This window comes from Carcharhinus amblyrhynchos, unplaced genomic scaffold (assembly GCF_965287045.1).
Source record: "Carcharhinus amblyrhynchos unplaced genomic scaffold, sCarAmb.v2.hapA scaffold_39, whole genome shotgun sequence".
NCBI classification, from domain to species: Eukaryota; Metazoa; Chordata; class Chondrichthyes; order Carcharhiniformes; family Carcharhinidae; genus Carcharhinus; species Carcharhinus amblyrhynchos.
In genome coordinates, this window is record NW_027649780.1 from 1,869,746 (window position 1) to 1,890,280 (window position 20,535).

General features: G+C 42.6%; 1 protein-coding gene across 1 annotated transcript in view; it reads left to right on the forward strand.

Annotated features, from left to right (window-relative positions):
* LOC145363511 (uncharacterized) overlaps positions 1 to 20,535 on the forward strand; it is a 113,190-nt gene that overhangs the window by 48,682 nt on the left and 43,973 nt on the right. Inside the window, 1 exon segment of the mRNA XM_080218706.1 lies at positions 16,116 to 16,129. Coding sequence (XP_080074832.1) covers positions 16,116 to 16,129 — 14 coding nt within the window.

Consider the following 20,535-nt stretch of genomic DNA (forward strand, 5'->3'; position numbering starts at 1 on the left):
ATATTTAAGTTCTGTTGATATCGGTGCAGGGTGGTTACGAGGGACAGGAGTCATGCAATTTGTTTCAGATTGATTTTGGATCACGTGGCGAGATTGTGGCAATAGATTTTGTCTGAGCCTCATAAAGTACGGGGAAACTGATAGTGACAGAAAGAGGCATGGAATTAGAAAATATCAGGGACATGGACTGTCCCTGCTTTGGATTGTAGGAGTGATTATACTCTGTGGCCAAGCTAGACCAGTACCGTTAATTTAAGAATATTGCAATGTTATGGGGTGAGAGTGGGCTTTGAGATTAGTTTCTGAATTGGGAGAGAGGCATTGCGAGAGTGTCAGGAAGTGGTATTAATTTGTAAATTGATACAGAGCTACGGGGTAGAGTGAAACAGTGGAATTAGATTGTTAATTGATATAGAACGATGTGAAAAGGGCGGCAATGTGGGACTCTCATGGGATTGAGGAAGAACTATGGGGCACACACAAAAATTAATGTTTCAAACATCTTTCATGAAACAAAGTAACTGAAATGCCAAATTCCTGTCTCCATTGTGGATAGTAAATATCAGTGATAATTATTGGCTTCTGAGTCAGTTTCCTTTATTTCCTAAACAGTCAGTAGCCATGGAAAATGTTCGAGGCTGCTATCAGCAGCAGGCAAGTTTCCTGAACAGATTCTCTGAACTTCTCAAGCTCGCATTAACGCAAAGGAAGCCATTGATCATTCTCAGTTAATCCCAGACAGATAACGGCCACATCATATAGAATCACAAAGGGTGAGAAAAAAATGCTCCATAAAATTTCTGGTGCACAGGTGGGATATATATATTGAGCATTAAGATATATGTGGGGTTTTACTGAAAATATGAATTCCAGTCTCCCAAAGAATTCTAAAGCTGCATCTCAAACAGTTTGCCATTTCTTTCGGAAAGTCATTGCTGCCTGATTTAGCATGCTTCCTTTATTAAACATTGATTTACGCTGCGCTGGGGGAACGAGTTACAGTAGATCATCGTTTTGCCCAATAAATTATTAATTTCTAAAAAAAAATCCCTGGCTTTATTGAAAGAAGGAAGACAAACCTGTCTTAAAGTGGAGCTTCAACTGTCTTAAGCAGGTACCACAGTGGTTCGCAGTGCTGCCTCACAGCTCTAGGAACCTGGGTTCGATTCCCGGCTTAGGTCAGTGTTTGTGTGGAGATTGCACATTTTCCTCGTGTCGGCGTGGGTTTCCTCTGGGTCCTCCGTTTTCTTCCCGCAGTCCAAAGATGTGCGGTTAGGTTTGATTGGCCATGCTAAAATTGCCTCTTATTGTCCTGAGATGCGGAGGTTAGAGGGATTAGTAGGTAAAATATGTCGGGATATGGGGTTAGGGCCTGGGTGGGATTGTGGTCGGTGCAGGCTCCTTCTGTCCTGCAGGGTTTCTATGATTTCTTTCACAATATTCAAAGCAACACGCGCAAGAATTGGATACGCAATAGAAACCTCCATGATTCAAATGAAACTGGCTCATTTCTTAGCATTACTGGGCGGCGGTTTTCTTTAAGGTCTCGAAATTCTATTATTGTTGTGAAAATCATCATTACAGTTAAAATGATATTTCTCATCATCAATATCGCTATCATTCTTGATATGTTTCCTATCATTTGTGCAAACTACCAGCCCGTGTCAGAACACACAACCCATGCAGTGAACAAGCTACTGTAATTTCACGTTGCTCTAATAAGATGTCAAACTTTACAGAATAACACTTCAAAATTCAAGCACAGCAATGTCGTCCTATATTCATCAAACTGACGTGTGTAAGGGATTCATTCCTTTACCATGTGTCTTTTTGGGTAGCAAGTGGTTAGCGCAGCATCAGGGACTTGGTTTCGAATCTCAGCTTCGCTCACTATCTGTACAGTGTCTGCATGTTCTCCCCATGTCTGCGCGTGTTCCCTCCGGGTGGTCCCGTTCCCTCCAATAATCCGAAATACATGCTAGTTAGGTGTATTAGACATGCTAAATTCTCCATCAGCGTACCCGAACAGTCGGCAGAATGTGGCGACTCAATGATATTCACAGCATTGTCATTGCAGTGTTCACGTAAGCCTACATGTGACGTTAATAAATAAAAATTAAAATTGTATTCCGGGACTGTAGTTGTGAATTATTTGCCGTACTTGACTCAGTGCCAGTCTCGCCTGCTGAAAGTAAACAGTTCTGTTCTTCCACCTTCCGATGCTCCCCGATTAATACTGTTTGTCTACAAAATCGAGCGCCTCAACGATGGTAGACCATGATATTCTCCAATCAGCCATAGAGGAATACTTAACTCCTGGAAACAGTGGATTGTGAATTACATTTGGCCAGGCAAGGAAAAAGAAACGAAAGGTGGATTTTTATATGCAGAAGCACGATGACATGCAAATTAAAATATTGCAACATGCCTGGCTAAGGCTACCGGGGGGACTTTAAACTAGAAAGGATGGGGGGAGGGAACTGTGATGGGGAAACTGGGACGGAGGAGGTTCGCTCCCAGGTAGGGGAGGACCGCAGGCAGTATGGGAGGGAGGTTAGACAGGTGCTGTAGTGTTCTATGTTCTATGTTCTATGCCAAGTAGGTAAATAGGTGTGTTATGGTGTTTATGAACGTCTTCCACTTTATTGAATCTCATAGAATCCCTACTGTGCAGAAGGAGGCCATTTGGCCCCTTGAGTCTGCACCTACAAAAATACCATTTGTTCCGTTAACCCCATGAATTTACCCCACTATGTGGACAGTAAAGTTCAATTTAGCATGGTCAATCAACTTAATCTCTTTGGAGTGTGGGAGGCACTGCACTGCCCTCATCTACATTCTTGGTTACTCCTTCAAAAAACTCAGTTAAATTTGTGGGACATTATTTTCCACTCACAAAGCCAAGCTGACTGTCCCTAATCAGTCCTTGCATCTCTAAATGCCTGTCAGTCCTATCTCTCAAAATACTTTCCAACAATTTACCCAGCACTGACGTGAGGCTCTCTGGCCTGCAGTTCCCAGGCTTTTCCCTGCAGCCGTTTTTAATCAAAGGCACAACATTTGGCACTGCAATCTTCAGGCGCCTCATCCGTGACTATCGACGATTCAAATATCTCGGCGAGGGGACCCGTAATTTCCTCCCTCGCCTCCCACAATATCCTGGGATATATCTCATCAGGTCCCGGAGTTTTATCTACCTTGATGCGTTTTAAGACTCCCAACATCTTCTTGTCTGTAACATGTGCAGTACTCAAGGCATCACTATTTATTTTCCCAAGCTCCCTAACATCCACTCTTTTCTCAACGGTAAATACTGATGAGAAATGTTCATTTCGGATCTCATCCATCTCAAGTGGATCCGGACATAGATGAGCTTGTTGATCCTGAAGAGGCCCTATTCTCCCTTGTTACTCTGTTGCTCCTTATGTATTTGTAGAAGCTCTTTGGATTCTCCTTTGCCTTATCTGCCAAAACAATTTCGTGTCCCCTTTTGCCCTCCTGATTTCTCTTAACTGTACTCCTACATGCCCAAAACTCTTAAATGGATTCACTTGATGGCAACTGCCGATGCATGTCATGTGCCCCTTTCTTCGTCTTCACCAGGGTTTTAATATCCCGAATCATCCAGGGTTCCCGACTTCTGCCAGCTTTGCCCTTCTCTCTAAGAGGAATGTGTTTACCCTGAACCCCTGTTAACACACTATTGAAAGCATGCCACTTACCTGACGTCCCTTGCCTTCTAACAGACTCCCGCAATTAACTTTTGAAAGTTCCTGCCTGATACCATCAACATTGGCCTTGCCCCGATTTAGAATTTTAACTTTTGGGACAGATCTATCATTTTCCATAGCTATCTGAAAACTAATAGAATTAGGGTCACTGGTCCCAAACTGATCCCTCCCTGAGACTTCTGTCACCTGCCCTTCCATACTTCCAAAGAGGAGGTCAAGATTTTCCCCCTCTCTAGTCGGGCCATCCACAAACTGAATGAGAAATTCCTCCTGAATACACTCAACAAAAGTCTCTCCATCCGACCTGCTAATACTATGGCTGTCCCAGTCAATGTCGGGAAAGTGAAAATCACCTACTATTACCACCCTATTTTTCTTGGAGCAACCTGTAATTTCCTCACATATTTCCTCCTCAATTTCCCACTGTCTATTTGGGGGCTTACAGTACAAATCTATCTTAATTCTCAGTTCCACCCATAGAGACTCAGTAGCCGAACCCTCAGGTGTATCCATCTCAGTCGGCCGTGATGCTTTCCTTTGTTAAAAGTGCAACTCCCCCTCCTTTCTTACCTCCTGTTCTATCTTTCCTGTAGCTTCTGTGCCCTGGAACATTACGCTGCCAGTCCTGTCCCTCCACTATCCATGTTTCCATAATTCCTATAATGCCCCTGTCCCATGTACCCATCAAAGCCCTGAGTTCATCTGTCTTGCCCATCAGGCCTCTTACATTGAAATAGATGAAGTTTAATCTGGACTTCCCTCGCTTTCTGTCTTGCTTTTGCCTGATCTGCGGTACGGAGAAATTACACATGATAAGACTTGAAAATCATGGGACCAATTTTTCCTCATCTATTCTTCCCAGGCCCCTCAGGAATTTGTACATCTTCATCAAATACTAAAGTACAAAATTAAATAAAAAAAAACTTTTAAAAGACCCCAGGATGTTCTTTCATTTTATGTATTGGTAACATTTTGTGCCCCCTTTTCGCTCTTCTATTCAGTTTTGTCTCACACATTTTATACTCCTTCAGAGCTTCGACTGTTGTGAACCATCAATATCCACCACAAGCCTCCTTTTTTTCCTCCTTATTCAATGTGGTATATTCTTCCCTATCCAGTATTCACTCAATTAAAATTTCCTACCGTTTTACTCTATTGGAATATGTTATTCCTCCAATCTCCCTGTTTCAGTTTTGAATGCTGTTCTACCAGAGATTTAAAAAAACTTCTCCGTTCAGAATCTACTCTGGCCAACCTATGCCTGATCTTCTTAAAAAAAGCTTTGATTTCTAGCCAATACGTGTCCTTTCCAACAACAATTTTGAATATAACTGAGTTATGATTGCTCTCTGCCAAATGTTCCCCCCAATACTTCAACTACTTGCCCCGGGGTCCTTACCTGAAACTCATTCCAAGAGCTTCTACGGTCTGGCTTAAATGTTTCTCCTGAATGCATTTTGAGGAGAGTTATGCCCTTCTAAAGCTTTAACATCATAACTACCTGAGTTAACTTCGGAAGGTGTAATGCCCCACTATTCCTACCCTATTTCTTTTATACATCTCGGAGATTTCCCGACAAATCTGCACTGTTTTTCTCAGGCTGGTAGAACCATTGAATCCCCACAGTGCAGAAAGACGTCGTCCAGTTCATCGAGTCTGCACTGACTCTCGGTCGGCGCTTCCCAGTCCGGTGCTCCCCTGCAACTCATCGACATAATCTCGCACACTTACCCTGGGCCATCGAGCGAATCTACAGGTCTTCGGACACCAATGGACAACGACGCATGATCAATCTACCTAAGTTGCACAACTTCGGACTGTGTGAGGCAAATGGAACATCGGGAACAAGCCGATGCAGACACAGGAGGATGTGAAATCTCCACGTAGACAGTCGCACAAGGCCACAAATTTACCTGGGTCCCTGGCGCTCCGAGTCAGCAATGCTAATCACTGAGCCATCTAAAATGATTTTCAAGCCTTATAATATGTCATCTCTCCTTACCGCCACAATTGCTTCCCTGATCCCCCTCCACTTCCACCTTCTTCCCTGTCCATCCTACATGCTGAAATATTCACCTTCCTATCCTTTCCCTCTCTAAATCATGTCACAGTTGCATCAATTACATCATATCCCCATGTTTTAATTTTTGCCTCAACTCATCTGCTTTGTTCGTGTTCGTCAAAGTCCACACATTAAATTAACTCCAATACAGTCTTGGCAAACTCCCTTCTGTCTTAAATGGCCGAGAAAGTCTACATCTTCCTGACTCACTCGCTTCGATTTCTAATTTAGGCCTTGCATCTCCCTCTTTTCAACCTTCTCTCGGGATTTCACTCCCCTACCAAGTTAATGTAAACTCTCCCCCACAGCATGAGCAAATCTCACTGCAAAGACGCTGGTTCCATTTTGTTTCAGCTACTTCAGCTTTGCACAGATTACACCGTCTCCAGAAGTCATATAAATCATAGAAACCCGACAGTACAGAAAGAGGCCATTCAGCCCAACAAGTCTGCACCGAACACAATCCCACCCAGGCCCTACCCCTATATCCCTCCATATTTTACCCACTAATCCCTCTAACCTACACATCCCAGGACACTGAGGGGCAATTTTAGCATGGCCAATCAACCTAAGCCGCACATCTTTGGACTGTGGGAGGAAACCGGAGCACGCGGGGGAAAACCACGCAGACACAAAGAGAATGTGCAAACTCCACACAGATAGTGAATCAAGCCAGGAATCGAAGCCAGGTACGTGGCGCTGTGAAGAAGCAGTGCTAACCACTGTGCTACTGTGACATCGAATGTAGTAGAGATACAAAATTCTTCCTTCTGCACCAACTCTGCCATCATGCATTGGACTGTCCTTTTGTCTCTGAATTCATTAGCTTGCAACACCGGAATTAATTCAGAAGTTATTACCATAGCTCCCTATGTTCTGATTGCAGGACCTCACCGCTTGTCCATCGCTGCTACCAACATGTAGCATGATATCTGCCCATTTTTCCTCCAGCTTCAGAATGCTCTGCTACCGCCCAGTGAGAACTACAATTGTATATCTGGCACCTGGGAGGAAATATGCCATCATGAAGACTCAGTTGTGGCCGCATCAAATCTTTTCCCCTTACAAATGAATTCCCTAAAGCTACAAGACGGATGTGGAAACATTCGACAGAATGCAGAGGAGAATTACCAGGATGCTGCTTGGTTTGGAGGGTCCGTCTGATGAGGAAAGATTGAGGGACTTTTCTCTTGAGAGTGGAGGAGGATGAGAAGCCACTTAATAGAAGCTTATAAGATGATGAGGGGGTTAGATAGAGTGGATGTGCAGAAACAATTTCCTCAGGTGGATATAGCTGTTACTAGAGGGTATACTTTTCAGGTTCATCTTGGGAGATATTGGAGGGATGTCTGAGGTATGTTTTTTACTCAGAGAGTGGTTGGGGTGTGGAGTGGACTGCCTGTTGTGATAGCGGAGTCGGACACTTTAGGAACTTTCAAGCGGTTATTGGATAGGCAGATGGAGCACACCAGAATGAAAGGGAGTGCGATAGCTTGATCTTGGGTTCTGACAGAGCTCAGCACAACATCGAGGGCCGGAGGGCCTGTACTGTGCTGTACTTTTCTATGTTTTATGACGTTGGTGAGACCACATTTGGAATATTGTGTTCAGTTCTGGTCACCTCACTATGAGAATGATGTGGAAGCTTTGGAGAGAGTGCAGAGGCGATGTACCAAGATGTTGCCTGGTTTGGAGGGTAGATACTGTTCATGGGCATTGCAAAAGCTAACATACCTGTTTTAATATTGATTTTTGTTTCATCTCAGAGGTTTCAAAAAGAGAATTGGAAAAATCATTTGGCAATGCAGGGTATTGATGCAGGCCAAAGACATTGAACTAGCATGTTCGATTTTTGAAAACAAATACCATAGCCATGAAGGGTCGATTGGTCTCGTGCTGTGTGGTGTAGTTTTACAATTTTATTGTTCAATTAATTTCTCAACAATATTCCAAAATAATCTGTCCAATTTCTATCTTTGCAAGATAAGTTCCAGAATCTCAGCATAACTGCACAGTCAGAAATGTAGCTTTGCTTACGTGCTTTTGTAATGTGCTGGTTATCACACTCACCTTACACACAAAGGGCTGTACCTTCCGGTCAAGCGCGACAGCAATGTTGACAAATTATTTCAACTTCATAATGAGAAAAAGTTCAATTATTCGTTGATTTACCACGAACTATTTACTGGCTGTTGAGTCATTCTATCTTTTATGATTGTAAGTCAGGAGGCAAATGAATGAAAAGAAAAGAGAAAGAGCTATGATGGACAGCAAGGCAGAATGATTAAATGACACAAGTGATAATGGACAAGACAACATTGACCTGTGATAGTGGAACCCGGATGGTCCATTGGTTCAGGGTTAATGTTTTGTCAGTACATCTCGGGCTCAATTTAAGCTGAATAATCTTTTTCGAAACAGATTATTGAATCTGAGAAACTTGTTTGTTGTGTAAGGGACCACTAGGAAGGCAATAGGTAAACGGATCATTCTCAGCTCATTGGTAAGATCACGGCCAGCTTGTCCAGCGAATCCGTTAGGGTTCGGGACTTTCACAGCTGTTCCATTCCCGGTTATGGCTGAATTCGATTTCACCGCTATGTGAACTGTTACAATGAAGAGGAATTCCTCATTGAATGAAACAAAGATCTGAGCGTTTGTTATACAGGTTTAATCCTCCATCAAACGGGCGGTAAACAAATCCTTATCGACAATTACAAGAACCGTCCGGTACAGTGTTCTATTCCTGTTGTCATGTATTGCATTCGAACTCAGTGTTCATCTCACGCAGGGCAATAGTAAGCTTCAGAGTCTAGGTGGTCAGATGGCTCAATGGTTTAAGGTGCTGGCTTTCGGATCAAGTTTGTCGGGATGCTGGGTTTGAATCCCACCGCTGATAAAATAATTTCTCAGCCGGGCCAGATCAGCGAATACCTCTTCAAGTAAGTTAATGTCTATAGTACTGAGAAGAATTCGAAGTACCAACAATCCTATTAATAATATCACATGGGTCATAGGACCATACAATCGTACAGTGCAGAAGGAATCCACTTGGCCCATCTCACCCAAGCCCGATTCCTGCAACCCCACACGTTTACACAACTGACACTAAGGCCAATTTAGCATTGCCAATTCACCTAACTCACACATCTTTAAACTGCAGGAGGACACTGGAGCAAACCCACACCGACAAGGGGAGAAAGTGCAGACTCCACACAGACAGTGACCAAAGCTGGAATTGAACCCGGGTCCCTGGAACTATAACAAAGCTAACAACTGAGCTCTCATGCCACCCCAGTGAAAAATCAACTCCTGGCCTTTTGTCAGCCGAAGGAACACTGAGCCAATCTTATCTTTACAAATAATAAATTGCTAAGTGACCACCGTTATGAAGTATCAAAGGAAACGCCGTTGCTGTTGTGTCATCAAATAATATCTGTGAACAATGTGAGGGGATTTGCCTTTTATTTGCTCCAGATCTTTGTTTTTTTTTGTTGAATGGCAGCAGTGTGATATTTGTAATCATCCTGCTTCTCGCATTTCTCGTATCAATAGAAGGGTCATTAATATTCCCTGAATCTCCAGTAAATTCCGCATGATAAATTGATTGAAATTCTGAAATTGAAGTCTGAATTTATGTCATAGAGTCGAGTCATAGAGGTTTACAGCATTGAAACACACCCATCATCACAACTTATCCATGTTGCCACGTTGTTACCATTAAGATAGTTACAATTGCCCATGTTTGGCCCATATCCGTCTGTGCTAACCTGACCCATGTAACTGTCTAAATGCTTTTTAAAGGAGAAAATTGTACATGCCGCTGTTCCTATCTCTGGCAGCTTGTTCCAGACACTCACCACACTTTGAGTGAAAAAAGAAAATGTCCTTCTCCACCCTTTTCGTATTCGTGCCCTCTCACTTTAAACCAATACCCTCTGCATTTGGACCCCTCTATCTTTGGGAAAATGTGTGAACTATCTACTTTCCCTATGCCTCTGAGTATTTCATATACCTATGTAAGGTCACCATTAAGTGACCAACGTTCCAGGAACAAAGCCACAGCCTGTCCAGCGTCTCTCTATAATTGAAAATTTTAAGTCCTGGTAGCATCCTGGTAAATATTTTCTGCACTACTTCTAGTTTAATGACATCCTTTCTGTCAGTGATCATTGAATCAGAGACAGCCAAACCGTGTTGTGGATTATTCAACTTGAGCTCCGTACTTCTTGAGTACCGCAAGGTAGCCAAAGAATTACTGCCCCCTCGTCACTGCAGTTGGTGTCAGCGGTGAGTCTCATTTCCCTGTATTTATTGCCTTCGTCCATGAAACCCGGCTATTAACATAGTTCTGTGCAAAGGTCCTGCTTGGTATGTTCTAATGCATTGGGAACACCCATCCCTCCCGCCTGACAGCCTCTCTCCACTCCCAACTACCAGAAAATGGGCTTCTCTTCCCTTAGCGTAGGCAAGGGTCGTGGGTGAAAGAGAGATTCACAATGTTGAAATGGCGGTGCGGGCTCGTTGGGCCGAAGGGCCTGTTTCCCGTGCTGTGTTGTTCTTTGTTCTTTGTTCCACCCTCACCCCACCAACCCTCACCCCACCATCCCTTCCCTCTGACACACTCCCAGCCACTTCGATGCTTACTGCCTGAGTGACTACAGAATCTTGCCGAAGTCAACAATAAAATAAAAATCAAACTTTTCAGACTCGCAGTGAATTCCAAATCAGCTCATTCAACATCTACAATTGTAGTCTGCAGAACAGATACAGTGTAGTAATCCAGACAAAAAGCCTAAGGTTCAAAACCTCTGGCACCGTTGCATCTCTCAAATATAAATCTGGACAAAGGATAAAATTCTCCTGTTGGTGAATTTGGATTCTTGCTACAACAGTGCTGTGCTTTTCAACTTTATACCGTCTCAAACGGATCAGGTGAAGCCATTCTATTCTGCGTCTGGATTCGGTAAAATTGCTGCATCCCTTTCCCAGAATCCTGACTGACTGCTGCTCATGTCCTCAGTCTGAAGTCTGAGTGAATTGTGTCCCTCTTCCTTACAGTTGACGGTTCTTATTCAAGGAAGCTACGAAGAAACGTATCTCACGTTATCTAATTTCCATGTCTGTGGCAAATCGATTTCACTGATAACTTATCGTTATCATCGGTCTCATACTGAGGCAAATACCTATCAGTTTGAGTGGTCAATTTCAGTTCAGGGATAATATTCAAGTGTGCAACATCCATGCTGTCCTTTTTTTTTCAGTCGCTGGTTGTACTGTCTGGTTCACTGTTTCTTTTACTTTTGATCGATTCATGGCCATCGCTTGCAAGAAACTGCTAATGAAATACTGCACTGAGAAAACAGCAGCAGTGGGTTTCGGAACAGTGAGTCAGTCAGTCTAAAGAACACATTCTGGAACTTCACATGTGAAGATCAATATTGGCTTTCCAACAACTCCCTATTTATGTGTTGTAGATGTTGATATCATTACCCACCAGCGTGGGGAGCAGTTGCAACTTTCATTATACTTTAACCTCGTTTGTTCATTTACTGTTGATTCTGCTTCTCAATGTATTAACCGTTAAACACAGTTGAGTGTCGAGCAAAATCCACAGGAGACTTCAGAGACACAACTCCGGGGAGAGTCCAACTGTCCCCGAGATAGAGAAGTGAAGACAATCCATCAAATTACTGTTTGCTCTGTCAGGCAGTTCTACCCTGTTATGATCAGTGTTAATGTTTTATTGTTTATAAGACCGATTGTATCTTTTAAATTTAATTCGATTGAATCTAACAATTTTTGCTCAGGATCTGGGATTTATGTTCCAACTCCTGATCTGCTGCAACAGTGCGTGTATTTATGCAATTACCCAGTTACAATTTAGCAAGGATCTGAAAAATGTGGTGTATTATCCATTTACTGGAATTATGAAATTCATTGAACAGTGAACGAGTATTGCTTTATCACAATGTGTTTAACTGATATTATGCACAAATCCTCATCTCAGTCAGACACAAACAATGAGGTCTGTTTTGCTTCATTCATCCTGGTAAATCCACGCCTAGAAATTATAGAAATAGGAAATTAAGCATTTTCAGTTCGGAGGGACATTGGATCCGAATCAGTTAATTTGTCTAATTCAGTACAGACTGGGCAGATTATGCTCCAGAGTAGAGTATCCTCATGTGAGTGTGGTTAGTGACTGTAGCATTTTACATCAGTTCGAACAGAGATCCCCCAAAGAAAAATCCGCCACTTCAGCCTCCCCCCAACCCTCAAGTCACCCCTTTTTCTCATGCTCACTGTAATCTCGCTTCTCTCCACCACGCCCACCACCTCCCGCCACCCACAGACCCACGCTCCCCTATTGGTGTACATTCACTCTTGAATCAAGTGATGAATTGACGTAGTGGATACCAGATTAATGAATGCTGCAAGGTGTGTGTGAATGAGGGAGGAATAACGGAGCAACAGTGATCATTAAATATTTGTCCTAAAGTTGCATGGAGTTACAGCCAGAGTCACACTGTAGGTCGGGACTACATATTTGAAGTCTATGACCATACTTAATATAATTCCGTGTCAGCATTCGATAATGCTACTAACTCAAATAAGTGGACAGTAATTTATTCCAAAGTCTCCATGTGCTTTTCACTGTGGGTCAGAGTGAGATTCGCCTTAAATATTCCGGAAAGGGAAGTCCAAACAAACAAATACATTTTGAATACACATGACACAGAATATAGGCAGGAATTTGCAGATTTGTGACGGGACCATGAAACAAATCAAAGCTGAAGAATGGAATACTGAGAGAAAAGGATAAATTTGTTCAAATATAATTAACTAACATAAAGTCTGAATGAAAAGTAAACGAAGAGCTGTTTAAAACAATGGAAAAGTTTTTCAAGGAAGTGACGAAGTTAGTTGATGTGGGTATGGCAGTGGATATTGTCTACGTGGACTTCAGTAAGGTCTTTGACAAGTTCCCTCATGGCAGATTGGTTCCGAATGTGAAGTAGAACGGGATCAGCGGTGAGCTGGGAAAATGGGTCCAGAACTGGCTCAGTGGTAGAAATGCTGTAGAGATGTCGGCGTTGGACTGGGGGGAAAAACAGTCAGAAGTCTCAAAACACCATCTTAAAGTCCAACACGTTTATTTGTAGCAATCACCACCACCTTTCAGAACTTCGTCAGTTGGGTGGGAGTTCTGGTCACAAACAGGGCACAACGACACAAACTTAATTTACATGATTAATGATTGGAATGTGAATCTTGAAAACAAATCAAGTCTTAAAGGTACAGACAATGTGACTGGGAAGAGCATTAAGCACAGGTTAAAAAGATGTATATCGTTTCCAGACAGGAAAGTTAGTGAGATTTTGCAAGTCCAGGCAAGTTGTGGGGGTTACAAATAGTGTGACATGAAGCCAAGATCCCGGTTGAGGCCGTCCTCATGTGTGCAGAACTTGGCTAAGGAACTTGACGAAGGAACAGTGTGTTCCGAAAGCTAGTGACATTTACTACAAATAAACCTGTTGGACTTTAAGTCAGTGATAGAAGGCTCAGGGCAGCAGGGGAACGGGGCATTTCTGTTTGGAATGCTATGACCAGTAACATTCCTCAGGGATCAGTGCTGGGACCTTTTCTGTTTGTAATATATGTAAATGATTTGGAGGAAAATGTAATTGGTTTGATTAGTAAGTTTGTAGGTGACAGAAAGGTTGGTTGAATTGCGGATAGAGATAAGGACCATCAAAAGAGACAGCCAGATATCGATCAGTTGGAGCCTTGAACAGAGAGATGGCACATGGAGTTTAATCCGGACAAATGTGAGGTAATGAATTTTGGAAGGTCTTTTTTTTTGTTTGTTTTTATTCCAATTCAATGCAATGAAGTCCAATTTAGAGTCTCAGCAAGTTGAGACATTCCCAATCCAAGCTGACAAGACAGGGCTCTCACCTCCTGTCTTGGGTTTGATTTGCATGATCCAAGCTGATTGGAGGAGACGGAACACCTCCTCCAAGGCTTGATCTTATTTGCATCTTAGCCAAAATGCCGAATGCCGCTTTTAAAATGTGCTTCAAACGAAGCAAAAATGTAACCAATGACTTCAACCAAGCACAGCATGCCGATACTACACTTGATCTTAGCCAAAAGAATTTTGGAAGGTCTAATACAGATGCAAAATACAGTCTGAATGACAAAATCCTGAAGAGAATTGAAAGGCAGAAAAAGCTGGGTGTACAGCTGCACACGTCACAGAGAGTGGCATGCAGGTGTGTAAGGTGGATATGACAGCATATGGCATACTTGTCTTCATCGGCGGGGCATTGAATGAAAAAAATTGGCAAGCAATGTTGCAGCTTTATAGCACATTAATTAGGTCACACTTGGAAGATAGTGTTCAATTCTGGTCACCACACTACCAGAAGGATGTGGAAGCTTTGGAGAGTGTATAGAAAAGATTTACCAGAATGCTGCCTAGTATGGAGGGCAATAGCTATGAGGAGAGGTTGGAGAAACTTGGTTTGTAATCACTGGAATGACGGAGGTTGAGGGGTGACCTGGTAGAAGTCTATAAGATTATGACGGACATGGACAGAGTGGAAAGTCAGAATCTTTTTCTCAGGGTGGAAGAGTACATTACTCGGGGGGCCATAGCTTTAAGGTGTGAGAGGCAAGATTTAAAGGATATCTACGAGGTAAATATTTTACACACATGGTGGTGAGTGCGTGGAACTTGCTGCCTGGGAAGTGGAAGCAGATGTGGTAGTGACGTTTAAGGGGCGCGTCGACAAATTCATGAATAGGATGGGAATAGATAGGTAAAGTCACCGGAAGGGGAGGGAGTTTTAGTTCAGCACACGAGCACGGTCGGTGCAGGCTTGGAGAGCGGAAGGGTCTGTTCCTGTGGTGTAATTTTCTTTGTTCTTTGTTCTCTGTTAGAAGGGAATGTAATGGAATAGTTTGCTGGAAACTGACACATTTATTAGCAGGGAGACAAACATCAATGCAAGTATTAAATTCACAATCCTCGGGAAAGATTTTTCTCCGAATATAACGGGTGCCATTGTTTCACTCATTCTCTCATGTCATGGGAAATAAAGAATTGTATTTAACCCCGAATCTCCTCAATCCTCTTTCAGTGTCTTGTGATGCCCTGGGCGGCACACTGACAGAGTGGTTAGCACTGCTGCGCAGGGACCAAGTTTCAATTTCAGCCTTCGCCACTGTCTATGTCGATTTTGCATCTTTTCCCTGAGTCTGCGTGAGTTTCCTGCGGGTGCTCCTGTTTCCTCCCACAGTGCAACAATGTGCGGGTTGGAAGGATTGGCCATGCTCAGTTGAACCTAGTGCCAGGATGATTAATGGGATAAATGATTTTGTGAATGAGTCCAGGGTGGCGCATGGTTGTGGGGCCGAATGGCCTCCTTCTGAATTGTAGAGGTTCTATGATGAAAGAGCTCACCATCTGCTGGGGGCTCATAGCTACTGCAGGTATTGGCCTTTGTGAATTTCCGAGAAGTTCTGAGACTTGTTGGTCGCATCGGGAACCTGTTGCTGACATATGAACATTGATGAGTATTGCCCAGAATTCAAGTTTTCAGCAGGACTTCGCCTGGTGCACTCGCCTGTTTAAAACAAGGCATTGCACATGAATTCTCTTCTCCTTTCCACATATAGAGTTATTGCTTATTGTATCCATGATAATTTCAGACTGCAATGTGTACATTCAATGCACTGATCAGAAAGAACCGTCAGAAATAGAAGCAGGAGTGGGCCATTCAGCTTTTCAAGCCTGCTCCACCATTCATTTTGATTCTGGCTGATCACCTAAATTAACAACCCAAAGCCCTTTATCCCTTTAGCCCAAGGGCTGTTTTGAATTTCTTATTGATTTCACACAATGTTTTGTCCTCAGTGGTAGTGAATTCCCCGGATTCATCACTCTCTGGCTGAATAAATTCCTCCTTTGCCTCAGTCAAGTAAGGTTTACCTCTGATCCTCAAAATATGACCTCTAGTTCTGGACTCTCCCACCATTGGGAACATTTTTTTCCTGAATCAAATCTGTCTAATCCTTTTAGAATTGTATAAGTTTCTTTGCGATCCCCTCTCACTCTTCTCTACTCCGCTGAATATGATCCTAAAAAAATTATTAGGGATAGGATTTATAGTTATTTGGAGAGTAATAAATTGATTGGAAATAGTCAGCATGGTTTTGTGGCGGGTAGGTCGTGCCTTACTAACCTTATTGAGTTTTTTGAGAAAGTGACCAAAGAGGTGGATGGGGGTAAGGCTGTTGACGTGGTGTATATGGATTTTAGTAAGGCGTTTGATAAGGTTCACCATGGTAGGCTTCTGCAGAAAATGCAGATGTATGGGATTGAGGGTGATCTAGGGAATTGGATCAGGAATTGGCTAGCGGATAGGAGACAGAGGGTGGTGGTTGATGGTAAATATTCATCATGGAGTTCGGTTACGAGTGGTGTGCCTCAGGGATCTGTTTTGGGGCCACTGCTGTTTGTAATTTTTATTAATGATCTGGATGAGGGTATAGTTGGGTGGATTAGTAAATTTGCTGATGACACCAAAGTCGGAGGTGTGGTAGATAGTGAGGAAGGATGTCATAGTTTGCAGGAAGACTTAGACAGGTTGCAGAGCTGGGCCGAGAGGTGGCGGATGGAGTTTAATGCGGAGAAGTGTGAGGTAATTCACTTTGGTAGGAATAACAGATGTGACGGGTGTCGGGCTAACGGGAGGACTTTGAATAGTGTGGATGAGCAGGGGGATCTAGGTGTATGTGTACATAGATCCCTGAAAGTTGGGCATCAAGTAGATAAGGTTGTTAAGAAGGCATACGGTGTCTTGGCGTTTATTGGTAGGGGGATTGAATTTAGGAGTCGCAGCGTCATGTTGCAACTGTACACAACTCTGGTGCGGCCGCACTTGGAGTACTGTGTGCAGTTCTGGTCCCCACATTATAGGAAGGATGTGAAGGCTTTGGAGAGGGTGCAGAGGAGGCTTACCAGGATGTTGCCTGGTATGGAGGGGAGGTCCTATGAGGAGAGGCTGAGGGATTTGGGGTTGTTTTCGCTGGAAAGAAGGCGGCTAAGGGGGGATCTTATTGAAACATATAAGATGATTAGAGGTTTAGATAGGGTGGACAGTGATAGCCTTTTTCCTCGGATGGAGAAAGCTAGCACGAGGGGGCATGGCTTTGAATTAAGGGGTGGTAGTTATAGGACGGATGTCAGGGGTAGGTTCTTTACCCAGAGGGTGGTGAGGGATTGGAATGCCCTGCCTGCTGCAGTTGTAAATGCGCCTAGTTTGGGGGCGTTTAAGAGATCCGTGGATAGGTTTATGGGCGAAAAGGGATTGGTTTAGGTTAGTGGGTCATTGTTTTTTAACTGGTCGGCGCAACATCGTGGGCCAAAGGGCCTGTTCTGCGCTGTAATGTTCTATGTTCTATGTTCTAACTAACTTAATCTCTTCTCACATTACAGACCTACCATCGGTGCTATCAACTTGTAGAATCAGGAACTGACTAAATGTCCATCACCAACCCAGAAGGGATAATTAGATGTGGGAAACCCAAATAGATATTGTATGGTAATAGACTAGATGTGACTTGCAAATTGGCCAGCTTTATTCTGATCTATTGATTGACTGGACAATGCATACGTTATTGTACTTATGTCTCCTAGCTGGCAAAGCAGACACCGGGATGATTGCATTTCACTGCGAAGAGCATTAAAAAAAATCAGCAAAAGAAGATCAGGAGAAAGGTTTACCAAAAGTTTAAAATCATTATTATGACTGATTCACATTCTAGGGGGAGGGTTTGTGGCAAATTGGCTTGGAAGATGTTAGGTCAGATGCTAAAGACGAAAGATTGATTGTTGAAGACGTAATTTTGTTACCGCAGCTCAACACATTTTTGGCTGTGGGGAATTTAGACCTTAACCATTTACAGGACAGCATCAGGTATAAGCAGTTGTGCAGCACGAAGAGGATGTATGGAAAATTAAATAATGTTTTGATGAGTGTACCACAGGAAAATGATAAACGAACACATAAGGCTGGATTGAAGATTCAATTTCTGGCAAATGGATAGGTGTAAAAAGCAGGAACCTGGATGTTTTACTCAACATTACGTCATCTGCTCATAGAAAGTGCTGAAGCACATCATAAAGATTCTGTCATTGTGATGTTAATTAACCCTCTTGAAGATGCCTTTAAGACATTCAAAACTTCCTCCGACACGGTCTTTATTTCTGACAGGCAGGGCAAGGTTCCTCTGTGAAGTGTATGAGGGTGATCATCACCACATTTCTGTTTGCCAATCGCTGAATTTTTTTGGATATTTATCTTGTGACTTGGTCTTTCACTGGATGAGAGATGCGTCCATATTGGGAATGTACATTAAACAATTAACTTGGCCAGTGGTGCAGTGGACCATGGCCACAACAGGACTGATGGTACATAATTTTTATTTATTATCAGTCACAAGCAGGCTGATATTAACACTGCAATGAAGTTACAAACACTCACGAGGGGAAGGGTGCAAATAAATCTTGCCACAGCTAAACCCAGGGAATTATAATGCTCAGATAGAAATAGAGTCAAGGTGGTGAAATGTAGTATTGCAGCTGAGAAGTAAGAATGATGACAGTGACAGCTGCGTCTATTACAATCCTGTATTACAGTCCCTGTGTTTGCTGTTACAAGAGTCTGATCGTACCCCAAACCTTGGAGATGGCAATGGTGGCAAATAAAGTTGATACAACGATTTTTGCCACGACTCCTCCCAGTGAGCAGGAAAAATAGGAAAAACATGCCAATTTTTCACATTAATATGATTTTGATCCGGAGACGTCCTTTTGAATTGGGAAAATCGTGAGAGAAAAGTAGAGCAACAGATCCGAAGCCCGCGAGATTCCATTGTGATCCCCCATGGCCATTGGTGTGTATAAGGTCTGCGGAAGTCCCCACTGGGACAGATAGCAATTGATCAAGGGTCCAGAAGGAGGACTGAAGCAGGATAAAAATATAAAAATCCTGAAGATTAATCTTAAATTTTGCATTAATGATTTCAGAATGGACAAACGCAGTTATGACAGTTCCATCTTGGCATCATGGGAAACTAACCGAATTCTACTCGGGTAATTGAAACCTTGACCAATGATATCTCCAGGGGCGGCTGACACAGCAGTTATAACAATAACAGCTCTCACATACATCAATGGTTGTACAGGACAAAACAGATTATCGGGGGTAGGGGGGAGGAAACTGGAGGACCAGAACCAAGAGAAGGCCATAAAATAAGGTGGTGAGATAATGGGATTATCCACTAACTGAACAGTATGGCTAGGTAAATAAATTACTGAGAAAATCTTTGCGTATATAAGGGAGACAAGGGCAATAAATTTGTTACAAGCCCTGTGCAATGGAAGGGCATTTTAACAGATTGTACTTTTCTCTCTCTCTCTCTCTCCCCCTAGCAATTGCGTGTCTTCTCGACATTGTTGTCTGAAACTGACAGGCTTGAGTGGTCTCACCTTTTACTACAAGAATTCAAAACCATGACCAATTCATTTTGAACTCATCTTGAATTCTATTTGCCTTGATTTTTAGAAGAAGATTTTTTTTTCCCATTCAACAGAACTGATATCCACAGTCCCAACTAAATATCACTTTCAAGAATGTGACCTTCTTCTTAAAGTGTGGTACCTGGGACTGAACAAAATTCGCAAGCGGATAGATTATCATGTTTTATTAAAGGTTTGATAGATCTTTCTTGAGTTTTGTAGTCGATGTCTTTATTAATAAAACTAAAGTTGGCGCTTGTTTTATAAAAACGCTTCTTATTTGGTCACCAGGATTTGCTTTTAACTGTGAGAATCCCGAGGCTGGGTGTCCTTGCTCCCTCTTTAAACTGGGTCTTTTCATATTATCCACAGTTTTCTCGCTCATCATTCGCCAAACAACTCCTGAGTAGAAATTAACAGATTTTACATCATGAGCCGTTTAACCATTATTATTCATGTACCAACTCTTGGGAATGTCAGTCGTGATACCATTGCATTGCACGTTTCTTTGCTTTCTGCTTGTTATCCATCTGTGCGAACCCCTCAACACTGCCCACACCTACCCACTCTCCGCCTCCCAAATTACATGGTTCACCGGAAGTATCAGACTCAGTTGCAGGTGTTAAAACAAATCAACATGGGGCGTTTTCGTCCCCAATTTACATATCTTATGTTCCATTTCATGTGAGCTGAAAATTACAATTATGAAATAATTCATAAATTCTGCATCGCTACTCCTTTATAATTGTAAGTCAAACAATTTAGCTGAATTGAGGTGAGTTGATGGACAAACAGTAATAGTATTTAATAATCACATTTATCAGTGACTCGTTACGCAAAGGCACTCATTTGTTATCTAATCTTTCGGTTAAAAAAAACTGTAATTGTATCAGTAACTGAAAATTCGCGCTCATGCAAGTTACATTCACATCACTGAGCATGGGTGAGCAATCATCTGCCTCATGTCCATAGATATCATAATCAGACAACTGATGGAATTGAAAACATGTTGAATTGGTATTGCCTGATTCTTCTGCGATGCATTCTTTCCAATTCTTTGACTGATTTTTATAGATACAAATATTTAAACACTTATTAATTTATACGTCCGACTAATCCACTTTTAGACCCTTGCTGACTGTTTCAGT